This window comes from Diospyros lotus, chromosome 13 (genome assembly GCF_014633365.1).
Source record: "Diospyros lotus cultivar Yz01 chromosome 13, ASM1463336v1, whole genome shotgun sequence".
In the NCBI taxonomy this organism is placed as follows: domain Eukaryota; kingdom Viridiplantae; phylum Streptophyta; class Magnoliopsida; order Ericales; family Ebenaceae; genus Diospyros; species Diospyros lotus.
In genome coordinates, this window is record NC_068350.1 from 60,895 (window position 1) to 73,466 (window position 12,572).

The 12,572-nt window shown below is 40.3% G+C and overlaps 2 protein-coding genes and 1 long non-coding RNA gene across 3 annotated transcripts; 2 read left to right on the forward strand and 1 right to left on the reverse strand.

Moving 5' to 3' along the window:
- Positions 1-515: 515 nt before the first annotated feature.
- Positions 516-3,527, forward strand: LOC127787995 (2-alkenal reductase (NADP(+)-dependent)-like). The gene is made up of 4 exons (XM_052316114.1): positions 516-894; positions 1,622-1,704; positions 1,852-2,209; positions 2,938-3,527. The coding sequence occupies exons 1-4, from the start codon at positions 547-549 to the stop codon at positions 3,025-3,027; spliced, it is 879 nt and encodes a 292-aa protein (XP_052172074.1). The 5' UTR covers positions 516-546; the 3' UTR covers positions 3,028-3,527.
- A 3,833-nt stretch (positions 3,528-7,360) lies between these two features.
- LOC127788001 (U1 small nuclear ribonucleoprotein C-like) lies at positions 7,361-7,960 on the reverse strand. The gene is made up of 2 exons (XM_052316119.1): positions 7,887-7,960; positions 7,361-7,743 (listed from the first exon to the last, which is right to left on the reverse strand). Exons 1-2 carry the CDS (start codon positions 7,894-7,896, stop codon positions 7,523-7,525), a joined length of 231 nt encoding a protein of 76 aa, XP_052172079.1. The 5' UTR covers positions 7,897-7,960; the 3' UTR covers positions 7,361-7,522.
- Positions 7,961-10,099: 2,139 nt separating this feature from the next.
- Positions 10,100-11,577, forward strand: LOC127788002 (uncharacterized). Its single transcript, XR_008020292.1, has 2 exons — positions 10,100-10,572; positions 10,665-11,577. It is a non-coding gene; the product is annotated as an uncharacterized LOC127788002 (long non-coding RNA).
- Positions 11,578-12,572: the final 995 nt, after the last annotated feature.

Sequence of the window (12,572 nt, forward strand, 5' to 3'; positions counted from 1 at the left end):
GTCATGAAGTAGCTAAGTTGTGACGTCCGTTGCTTCGGGTTATGTGGCATTCATCAAAGGGGTAAGCTCCTTGCCCTATACGTATGCTTTGAATTTGAAATCTTTTCCTCTGTAAATTAATCCCGACCACACAACTAGCCCAAGTCTCCGATAGTTCCCCTTAATCAATATTAATTATTCAAACAGAGAAGGGTGAGGGTGAGAGCCTTTTTATGGAGTGTACACATCAAATATATAAGAAAAATCAACAATTTAATATTGATGTTGATGAACAACAATGTTATGTTGTCTACTGAAAAATAACACAACATTTGCCCGTAAATGAGGGAGTGCGGGCCCCATGCACGTGGAACCCACTAGTGGGGCGGGCTCCATGCACATTGACAAATGCTATGTTACCTGCCAGTGGACGGGCAACATAGCATTGCCGTGTTGATGAATATATATATATATATATACATATTTGATCGCCGACTATAAGCTATAGCTAGCTAGTGGACAAATTAATTAAAGAGATCATCAGAGAAGGGGAGATCGGTGGGAATAATGGGGCAGGGGTCAGAAGATGCAGCACTAGTAGCAGTAGTCGAGGAACACATATCAGAAGAACAAGTGGTAGAAGATGCAGTAGTAGTACCTAGAGAAAAACAGAAGCAGGTGGTGTTGAAAGACTTCGTTAGCGGCTTTCCAAAAGAGAGCGACATGTACATAAGCAGCAGCAGCAGCATGGGTTTGCAGGTGGGACAAGCAAATGGCGGTGGTCACATCCACGGGGTGCTGCTGCTCAAGAACCTCTATCTGTCCTGCGACCCTTACATGCGGATTCTCATGACAAGAAGAATCCAAGATCCTGCAGCTACCACCGTCTTCCCTACTTCCTACGCGCCTGGCTCGGTAAGTATGTATCCATAGATTGATAGATTCTTTCATTTACTACATCCTAGTTATTATACAATAAATTAAGTGTCCTGTAGTTAAAACAAACATATAATGTAACATGACTGTGTACGGACTAGCTGGTACTAATTCTTTTATGATAGCTCCTGAATATATATATATATATATATTAATTAATAAAATATTATCTCTACATCCCTACCTTTGTTCTGTATATATGTTTAATTAATTAATGTTTCTCTAGCGACCAGTATACATGCGGTAATCTGATACTAATTATTATAAGTAATAACCGGGTTTGGGCACCCTAACTTTAAGAAAGACGACTTAGTTTGGGGAACCACCGGATGGGAAGAGTACACACTCATCACAACACCTACAGATCTCTTTAAAATTGAAGATACGGATGTACCCCTATCATACTACACAGGGATCCTAGGTATGCCTGGTATGACTGCTTATTTCGGTTTCTATGAGATTTGCTCTCCAAGGCAAGGGGAAAGGGCGTTCATATTGCAGCTTCAGGCGCTGTTGGTCAGCTTTGTTGGCCAGTTTGCAAAGTTGATGGGTTGCTATGTTGTTGGAGCTGCCGGATCTAATCAAAAGGTTGGATGGAGTACCTAGTATTTTAATTAAAGAGGAGATGCAGATAGTATATATATTATATAACTAATTAATAACTCACACACACACACACATATATAATATATGATCTCATCATCAGGTTGATCTGTTGAAGAACAAGTTGGGATTTGACGAGGCTTTCAACTACAAGGAAGAGCATGACTTGGCTGCAGCTTTGAGAAGGTGAGTTCCCTCCTATAAATAAATATTAAATATATTTGCTGGTACTTGGTACCGTGTATAACATCATATATCACTAATTAGATTAATTAGATATATGTTAATAATGCATGCATATATGGTGATGGGGTGGGGTGGGATGGGCTGCAGGTACTTCCCGGAGGGCATTGACATTTATTTCGAGAATGTGGGAGGCAAAATGTTGGATGCAGTGCTTCTGAACATAAGAAACCATGGCCGCATTGCTGTTTGCGGAATGGTTTCCCAATACAACCAGCTGGAGCAGCCTCAAGTTGTAAACAATCTCATGCAGCTCACCTACAAGCGCGCCCGAATGGAAGGCTTCGCGGTCTTTGACTACTATCCCCTTTATTCCATGTTCCTGGACTTCGTGTTGCCTCGCATCAGAGGGGGGAAGCTCCACTATATAGAGGACATTGCTCAAGGCCTTGAGAGTGCTCCCTCCGCGCTTGTGGGACTTTTCAGGGGTCGAAACCTTGGCAAACAGGTTGTCGCAATCTGAATGCCATGAAGAGTGATTGATTTAATTAAGAATCATGCTAGATGTATACTCATTTTGTACATCTTGGACTATACAAGGAGGTATTATGACCAAAATACCATGCGTCTCACATGCGCTTCACACGCCTCTATGCGCCTCATGAGGGATTTTTTTGTCATAATACCCCCTTATGTAGCTCAAGATGTATAAAATGGGTGTACCAATAACATTTTTCTTTAATTAAAGGATAATGCTAGATGGCCACTGTGGCCGACAATGTTGTTGACAATCCCAGTTAAAATTACATATATATCCTCTTTTTAAATTACAAATTTACACTTAATTTTTCAACTCAAAATTAATACCCCGCCCAGTTTCATCTTCCTCACCTACTCTTTCTTTCTCTGCTCGCCCAACTTCTTCCCCCCCTCTCTCTCTCTCTCTCGTCTGCTACGCTCTTTCGAGTCACTGTTTGCCGCCGTTGCATCCGCCTCCAACGCAGCCGCCTCCATCGTTGTTCGCCTCCGCCATACCAACCGACACGGACGCCTCCATCTCCTCTCTCTATGGGTCTTCTTGTTCTTGCTCGCGGCTTCTCCTTCCCTATGGCCGTTCGCCGTGATGTTCAGAAATCAACGAGTCTCATGTCATTAGGAAGCAAAGTTGGAAGTTCATCACTCTTTGTTTATAGCTTCTTTATGTGGGTTTTCTTTGAATGGCCTTTTTTTTCTCAGGCAGAAGGAATTTTTCGAATAAACCCAGAAAACAGCCACGAGGAGGATGTGAGGAGGCAAAGTTGGAAGTTCTGTTTTGAGCTCAAGTGATGAGGAAGATTCAGAGGCAAGCGTGGTTGTTCTCGGCGAGAACCCATCCAAAAGATCTAGCACCTATGACGTGAAGACGATGGACAAATTAGTGGATCTTGCTTTTCCAGCGCCATTGCTTGTTGTTATTTTGAGCTCAAGCGATGAGGAAAATACCCAAACAAGTGTAATTGTTCTTGGAGAGGATGACTTACAGATCAAAGAGGTTGACTTGCAGAACCCATAAAAAAAATCCAGCACCAATGATGTGGTGATGGTGGACAAAGCGGTGGATCCACATGTTTTTTTCGGTTCCTTTGCTCAGTTTTAGGGGAATTGTAATAGTAAACTATCATTTAAACTCATTTGTGTAGGCACACCATTTGCTGATTCTGGTTTTATCTCCATAGCCATCCATTCGTTGCTTCTGTAAATTAGATTAGGAGATCTGATATTTGACAGATTCATATTGGAATTGGTCTGTATGTTGTTTGGCTAAAAAAATTCTTACTTCAAGGATTTATTGGGACTCTTTCAAAGAGGTGGCCTATTTTTTGTGTTTATATTTCTACTTGGTCAAGCAGCTAAGAAAACCCAGATTTCAAACAAGTTTTTGCCCACTAAATTTTTTCCTCTAGTCAAGACAATTCAATTAATTATCTTTCAATTATAGAGTATGATCCAACGCCCCATGCTTATATTGATCCCATTTTCCCCAAACTATGAACATGACATGGGAAACTAATGCTTGTTTGCAAATTTCCTCGTTTTTTTTCTTCTCTCTTCTTAGACTTGTATGGAACCTCTCTATGGATCATTGTATTGAATAACATGGTTTTTAGTTTTTCAATTCACTTCTGGCACTTGCTAATTTCCGGTTATTGGGAATGACATCAATTTTTCTTTTGGTGTGAATTTGTTGAATTTTCTTACTCGTACAAATGTTATTTTTGCTCAAATTGAAACTATAAAAAATTTGACATTCCTGACAATTTTCAGGAATATGTTTTAGAAGATTGAATTAATGAATATTTTTTGTATTTAACTATCACCAATAATCATTGCAAGAACATGCCCATTGCCAGAAGAAGTGAAATCGATTATTATCTTGAACAACAATCTCCTTATCATATACTTTTGACACCAACTTTGCAAATAAGTGGCAATTAGAGCATATCCTGAGGTTCTTAACTACCCTAATAGGCATTCCTAGACTTGTGCTAAGAAGCCCAAAGGCCATGGCCAATTTCTCACTATGTCAACTAAGCAAGAATTCTTTATCTTCATCAACATGTAGCAGAACATTTGTTATGTCAGGAGCATGACCGGCGCCCTTGAGTCTGCAACTCATCTCAGTTAACATCGTGGCAATGCTGGCCATTTCTGGGTGGGATTACTCCCCAGAGGTGAACTCGCGAACTACTCCTTTGATTGCGATTGAGCTCGATCCAGGCACTTTGTTGACCCATTTCTCCTTCATCTGAAGCCTCACTCTCGCAACATCAGTCCATTTACCAACAGAAGCATGTGTTTGACAAAAGAACATGGGTTCCACTCCTGCAATCGCCCGATTTGGTTATCCTATTGGCTGCATAGGTTGTCATTATGTCATTTTTGTGGGTAGAAGGGCTCCCCAGATCACATTGTTTGGCTTCATTAGCATGCCCTTTATAAGATTGAGAGCTTCATTTAACAACCGGCCGGCTCGACCAAGTAAATCGACCACGCAGCCATAGTGAACCATTTGTGGGGAGATTCCATAAGTTCCCTTCATTGACTGGAAGATATGCAGGCCTTGATCCACCAATCCAGCACAGCTGCATGCTGTGAGGACCTTTGCAAACACAACTCCATCAGGCTTGAGCCCTCGCTTCAGGCAAACCAACGACATCACGCCGGAGGTGAAGAGACAGAGAGATAGGGGAATATGTATGTCAGATTCAGACCAGACGAATGAGAGGCCAGCGGTGTTGGGGACACCAGAGATGGTGGTCGTTGTTGGAGAAGGCGATGCGGCGGATGAGGCAATAGGGATCCGGCGGCTGCTGGAGAAGGCGACGCGGTGGTGGAGGCAAGATGGATCTGGCGGTTGCTGGAGACATGGCGGCGAAGGTGAAGAGACAGAGACAAGGAGAGGTTGAGGTCGAGAGAGAGATGGGGAGGTTGAGAGAGAGGGGGGAATATGTGGGTCTTGGGCAGGGATTCAAAATAGGATAATGCTATACAGACGAACAAGTTGACGAACGCGTGTTATCGCGATATTTTGAGCCTAAAAAATCGTGATAACTTGGCTTTGAATTTTGGGTTTGAATTTTGAATTTTTGGCGTCAATACCTTCTGCCAAACTGCCCAATTTGGTTTAGCGTTTAGCACACACTCTCTCTCTCTCTTTCTCTCTCAATTTGAGCGTACACACTCTGTCTCACTCGATCTCTCTTCGTCCTCATCGTTACCGATTGAAACCCCATTGCTATTGGCAACGAGCTCTCCCTCTCCCTCTCTGTATTTTTCAACCCATTGCGTCTCCTCTAGCTCATCGGCCACTGTCGAAAACAAGAACCCTAGCGGTGTGAGAGATCGATCGCTCGTTCGCTCTCTCTTACTCTCTCCGTCCTCACCGTCACCCACTAAAACCCCATTACTGGTGGGTCTCTCTCTCTCTCTCTCTCTCTCTCTCTCTGTATTTTTGAACCCATCATGTCTCCTGTAGCTCACCTGCCTCTGTCGGAAAGAAACCCTAACGGTGTGAGTGAGAGATTGGGTGCCCCCACCCCACTAGCTTCATCTCCCCCTGTTGCTGGTGAAGAGCTCTTATTTCTGAGAGGTTTCAGCCTCTGTATTTTTTACATTGGTATGTTTTTACGTTTCATGTATATTTTTGTTCGAGAGGCTTGAAATGCTGTCTGTTTTCCAAACCTCGGAATCGTTGGATTTCCAGACCTCTTGTATATTTTTGTTCGAGAGGCTTGAACTCGTTGGATTTCCAGACCTCGGAATCGTCGAACTCGAACTGGGTGTCGGAGGTGATTGGGGATGGGTTGTTGGCGAAGAAGTAGCTTCTGGTAGCCATTATTAATGGAGGAGTGGTAGTTTCTCGGGTGGAGCTAGGTTCAACAACCATTTGGGGGATCGCTCGTTGTCGGGATTTATTTAATAATGGTAATGGAAGGCATTTGGATAAGCCTATGCTTGCTTTGTAACTATCTCTCTGATGATTATTTTTTCTAATTTTCTCTGAAAGCCTATGCTTGCTGGGATAACTTTTCTCTGTCTCTAAGTTGTTGCTGTGGTTATGTTTTGTTTAGATGTATATGTTTCCACTTTCACATTGTAATCAACTCAACCTGAGGAGTCCTTGTCCCAGCTAGTTTGGTCCTGCACAAACCCTGTCATCATTCTTCTGCAGCATGTTTTTGCAATGTAAACTATATAGGCAAAGTTGGAAGTTCTGTTTTGAGCTCAAGTGATGAGAAAGATTTAGGAAGATCTAGCACCTATGACGTGAAGACGGTGGACAAATTGGTGGATCTTGTTTTTCCAGCGCCATTGGCTGTTGTTATTTTGAGCTCAAGCGATCAGGAAAATACCCAAGCAAGTGTAATTGTTCTTGGAGAGGATGACTTGCAGAACCCATCAAAGAAGATGACTTGCAGAACCCATCAAAGAAGATGACTTGGAGAACCCATCAAAAAGATCCAGCACCAATGATGTGGAGATGGTGGACAATGCGGTGGATCCACATGCTTTTCCGATTCCTTTGCTCGGATTTAGGGGAATTGTAATAGTAAACTATCATTTAAACTCTTTTGTGTAGGCATATCATTTGCTGATTCTGGGTTTATCACCATAGCCATCCATTTGTTTTTCAATTGCTTCAATTTGTTTTTCTTTTGAGTTTCTGTTTCTTTTAATTCTCAATCAAAATTGGGTTTCTATTTGTATTGTGCTGTTTCTTTTAATTTTCCTTTGGGTTTTTATTTATATAGTATTTTCTTTTTCTTTCTGTTATCGTATGTTTTTGCATCAATGAGAGTAAAGACAACGAGGAAATGATAGAATTTTTTTTGAAGATTTTGTACTGTTTGTATTAGACATGCGGATGAATTCAACTCAGTTACGTTTTCTTTTTGCCCTAGAAGATTACTTATTAGTACATGAGTATGTCTTTTTTTTTTTTTTAGTACAAACTGGAATTTAGCAAATTGCTCAAACTCAACTCAGCCATTAGAAATGCATGATCTTTGAGGCTGCGACCATTGGGTTTGTGCAGTCGCTGGCAGCATCCAACATGATAAGCAAATAATCACAACAATGCAAGAAATTACCTGATAAGAAAGTAATATTAAATATTGATTTTAAGTATAATCTTGACCAAAATACTAACAGCAAACATCAAAACAATTGTTCACGTTCCACAAATGTCAATAGTGCTATAGTTGCACGATTTTACAAGATCTAACGGAAAAACCCATACAAGGTTGACAGGATTAATGGTTGGCCTCAGGAGCTTGAGCACTCATGTTGAACTGTCAAAACCTCCACTGGTAGTTGGGGTTGAATTAACCTGATGCATAGGAGGGGTAGAACTACTAGAATTAGCCATGGGGGCCCCTGGAACTGCGACTGGTCCTGCAGTCATTATTGGTGGCCTTGGGAGGCTATTAACTTGAACAGGAAAGGGAGCAGCACCCGATGGTGGCATAATAATTGGCAGCATACTTGGAGCAAGCATGTAACCTGGCAACATAAACAGCATTTCAGAAATAGAAACACGTACTCGCAAAAACTGCCAAAACAACATGGATAATAGATTGCATATGCCGTTAACTTTATGCCATACACGAAGAATTAATGTTCTCAGAATCACATGTTAGCACTACCTGTTAGCATGTGTCTTACATTGGAGGCAACGCAATCCGATGAATATATTAATAAGTTAGTGAGGGTACTTTGATTAAGATCATACATTTGGCACAAACCATTGCATAACCATGAAATTAACCTGTCAATATAAGCAACACAAGAGAGAGATTATAGTTCTGTTACTTAAAAAAAAAAAAAAATCCTTACATCAATAAACAATTCTCACATTGCACCTTATACTCAGGTGGCTTTGAAAACTCAAAAGAAGGGGAAAAAAAAAAAAAAAGAGAGAGAGACTACATGTGGATACAAAAGCACTGAAAATTTAACTGTAAAAAATAAAATAACAGTTTTCTAGGATTCAAGCCAATTTGCATAACATGTCATCGTGGGCTCAACCAAAAATACAGTATATAAGGTAAAAACAAAAAAATAGGACAAATTGTCAAATTTTTGGGTTGTTCTTGAGGTTTTGAAGAAGAATGATCATTATTTAGCCTTGGGATAAACTCAAAATAAAAGAAGCCTTGCATCTAACAAGCTCAATGATCTCATACATACGAGCAAGTTGAAAAGCCATCATTATGTTGCCACTGGTATTTATTATGTTAGGCAATAGAAAAGATCAACAAGTTGTCAAGAACTCTCCAACTGGATCCTCAAACAGGCCTCATTTGAACCAAAATATGTTTTCAAGTAAAAAATAAAAGCATCTAAAATTCTGAATAGTAGATTAGAATAAAGTAATTTATCTCATACCAGACATCAACTCAACTAAAAACAATATCAGGACAGATAAAAATTCTCAAGATCTAAATCTTTGATATAATTGTTGAACAAGCCACTAGTAAATTTTAAAATTCAGAAACAAAAGAATTTTAAAATGATTTAACTTATTAAACTTACCCATCGGTCCAGGCCTAGTTTCTCAACTGTAATCAATCAAATCTTTCATGCTATTGACCACTTCGGATATCTGAAATGTAACCAGAAAATAGGAAAAAAAAACACAGTTATCAATCAGGTATCACATAAAAGTTACACATAAATATAGTTTGGCTATGCTATGTTAAGTGCATCATGTAAGATCGTCATCCCACCGCCATTCAAACCTTCTCATATAATGAATGCATCAGAACCCAAAGACATCAAACCATAGCCATATGAAATATATATTATCTATATATATATATATATAATCAGTGACCCAAACGAGCTCATTTTCCAAATTAACAATGCTTGGAATCAAATCATTTTTATAATCGCTTATGCATATGTGGATTTTTCATATACAGATTTCTAAATACGTATTGTTTGAGCTTTAAGTGCCATGCATCATACAAAAAACATAAAAAATATCAAAGAATGATTAACAGTAATGCACATACAGAATAAACATAACATCACTTGCATAAAAAAAATACATAAAAACATAAAAATATCTCTCTGTTGGCATTAGAGGCTGAAACATACAAATATACAAGAAACATAAAAATATACCAATGTAAAAAATACAGAGACCTCGGGTTCTTGCTTTTGTTGGATATCAAACCTCATCGCCGATAGCAAGAGGAGACGCGATCGGTTAAAAAATACAGAGAGAGAGAGAGAGAGAGAGAGAGAGAAAGAGCTCGTCACTGGCAACAATGGGGTTTCAGACGGTGACGATGAGGACGGAGAGAGTAAGAGAAAGCGAGCTAGAGGGGGAGATGAAGCTAGTGGGGTGGGGGCGTCCGATCTCTCACATTGTTAGTGTTTGCTGCTTCCGACAGAGGTGGGTGAGTTGGAAGAGACGCCAACAACAATGGGGTTTCAGTCGGTAAGAGAGATTGAGCGAGACAGATCGAGTAAGAAAGATCGAGCAAGACAGATTTCAAGAGTAGCAGAATAAGAGAGAGAGCTGGAGAGTAAGACAGAGCTGGGCATTCAATTTGTTAAACCCTAATGAAATTGGCAACCCTGAAAAGTCATTGGGAAAGTTAGGGGTTAACTTGTAATTTTGGCTAGGGGGTTAACTTTGTAATTTAAGTGGGTTTGTCAACCTGTTTGTCGCTCCATTCGTCCGTGTAGCATTATCCTTCAAAATAATGGATAATGCTATACGGACTTACAAGTTGACGAACGGGTTGACAAACGCGTGTTATCGCGATATTTTGAGCTTAAAAAATCGCGATAATTTGGCTTTGAATTTTGGGTTTGAATTTTGAATTTTCAGCGTGGGTACCCTCTGCCAAATTCCCAATTTGGTTTAGGGTTTAGTGCTCTCTCTCTATCTCTTTCTCTCTCAATTTGAGCGTACACACTCTGTCTCATTCGATCTCTTGCTCGTTCTCTCTTCGTCCTCATCATTACCAATTGAAACCCCATTGCTATCGACGACGAGCTCTCCCTCTCCCTCTTTGTATTTTTGAACCCATTGCGTCTCCTCCATCTCACCCGCGTCTGTCGGAAACAAGAACCCTAGCGGTGTGAGAGATCGATCGGTCGCTCTCTTACCCTCTCCGTCCTCACCATCACCCACTGAAACCCCATTACTGGTGGGTCTCTCTCTCTCTCTCTGTATTTTTGAACCCATCGTGTCTCTTGTAGGTCACATGCCTCTGTTGGAAAGAAACCCTAGCGATGTGAGTGAGACATTGGGCACCCCCACCCCACTGGCTTCATCTCCCCCTGTCGCCGGCGAAGAGCTCTTATTTCTGAGAGGTTTCAGCCTTTGTATTTTTTACATTGGTATGTTTTTACGTTTCATGTATATTTTTGTTCAAGAGGCTTGAACTGCTCTGTCTGTTTTCCAGACCTCGGAATCGTTGGATTTCCAGACCTCTTGTATATTTTTGTTCGAGAGGCTTGAACTCGTTGGATTTCCAGACCTCGGAATCGTCGAACTTGAACTGGGTGTCGGAGGTGATTGGGGATAGGTTGTTGGCGAAGAAGTAGCTTCTGGTAACCATTATTAATGGAGGAGTGGTAGTTTCTCGAGTGGAGCCGAGTTCAACAACCATTTGGGGGATCGCTCATTGTCGATTGCTAGGATTTATATAATAATGGTAATGGAAGGCATTTGGATAAGCCTATGCTTGTTGTGTAACTATCTGGTAGGTTTTGTTTAGATTTATATGTTGCTAGTTTCACATTGTAATCAACTCAACCTGAGGAGTCCTTATCCCAGCTACTGAAAAGATATGAGGAGGCAAAGTTGGAAGTTCTGTTTTGAGCTCAAGTGATGAGGAAGATTTAGAGGCAAGCATGGTTGTTCTCGGCGAGAACCCATCCAAAAGATCTAGCACCTATGACGTGAAGACGGTGGACAAATTGGTGGATCCTGCTTTTCCAGCGCCATTGCCTGTTGTTATTTTGAGCTCAAGCGATCAGGAAAATAGCCAAGCAAGTGTAATTGTTCTTGGAGAGGATGACTTGCAGAACCCATAAAAAATGATGACTTGGAGAACCTATCAAAAAGATCCAGCACCAATGATGTGGAGATGGTGGACAAAGCGGTGGATCCACATGCTTTTCCTGTTCCTTTGCTCGGTTTTAGGAGAATTGTAATAGTAAACTATCATTTAAACTCTTTTGTGTAGGCACATCGTTTGATGATTCTAGGTTTATCTCCATAGCCATCCATTTGTTTTTCAATTGCTTCCATTTGTTTTTCTTTTGAGTTTCTGTTTCTTTTAATTCTCAATCAAAATTGAGTTTTTATTTGTATTGTGCTGTTTCTTTTAATTTTCCTTTGGGTTTTTATTTCTATAGTATTTTCTTTTTCTTTCTGTGATTGTATGTTTTTGCATCAATGAGAGTAAACACAATGAGGAAATGATAGAATTTTTTTTTGAAGATTTTGTACTTTTTGTATTGGACATGCAGATGAATTCAACTCAGTTACATTTTCTTTTTCCCTAGAAGATTACTTATTAGTACATGAGTATGTCCTTTTTTTTTTAGTACAAACTGGAATTTAGCAAATTGCTCAAACTCAACTCAGCCACTAGAAAGGCATGATCTTTGAGGCTGCAACCATTGGGTTTGTGCAGCCACTGGCAGCATCCAACATGATAAGCAAATAGTCACAACAATGTAAGAAATTACTTGATAAGAGAGTAATATTAAATATTGATTTTAAGTATAATCTTGACCAAAAACTAACAACAAACATCAAAATAGTTGTTCACGTTCCACAAATGTCAATAGTGCTATAGTTGCACGATTTTACAAGATCTAACAGAAAAACCTATATAAGGTTGACAGGACTAATGGTTGGCCTCAGGAGCTTGAGCATTTATGTTGAACTGTCAAAACCTCCACTGGTAGTTGGGGTTGAATTAGCCTGATGCATAGCAGGGGTAGAACTACTAGAATTAGCCATGGGGGGCCCTGGAACTGTGGCTGGTCCTGCAGTCATTGTTGGTGGCCTTAGGAGGCTATTAACTTGAACAGGAAAGAGAGCAGCACCCGGTGGCATAATCATTGGCAGCATACTTGGAGCAAATATGTAACCTGGCAACATAAACAGCATTTCAGAAATAGAAACACGTACTCGCAAAAACTGCCAAAATAGCATGGACAATAGATTGCATATGCCGTTAACTTTATGCCATACACGAAGAATTAATGTTCTCAGAATCACATATTAGCACCACCTGTTAGCATGTGTCTTACATTGGAGGCAACGCAATCCAATGAATATATTAAGAAGTTAGTGA

What these genes read in the sequence shown, in the direction of transcription:
- LOC127787995 (XM_052316114.1), top strand. Translation starts at nt 547, where the DNA reads ATGGGGCAGGGGTCAGAAGATGCAGCACTAGTAGCAGTAGTCGAGGAA. An exon ending in TTGGCTGCAGCTTTGAGAAG is followed by an intron (nt 1,705 to 1,851) that starts GTGAGTTCCCTC and finishes GATGGGCTGCAG; the next exon opens with GTACTTCCCGGAGGGCATTG. An exon ending in GTCGAAACCTTGGCAAACAG is followed by an intron (nt 2,210 to 2,937) that starts GTTGTCGCAATC and finishes TTTTTTTCTCAG; the next exon opens with GCAGAAGGAATTTTTCGAAT.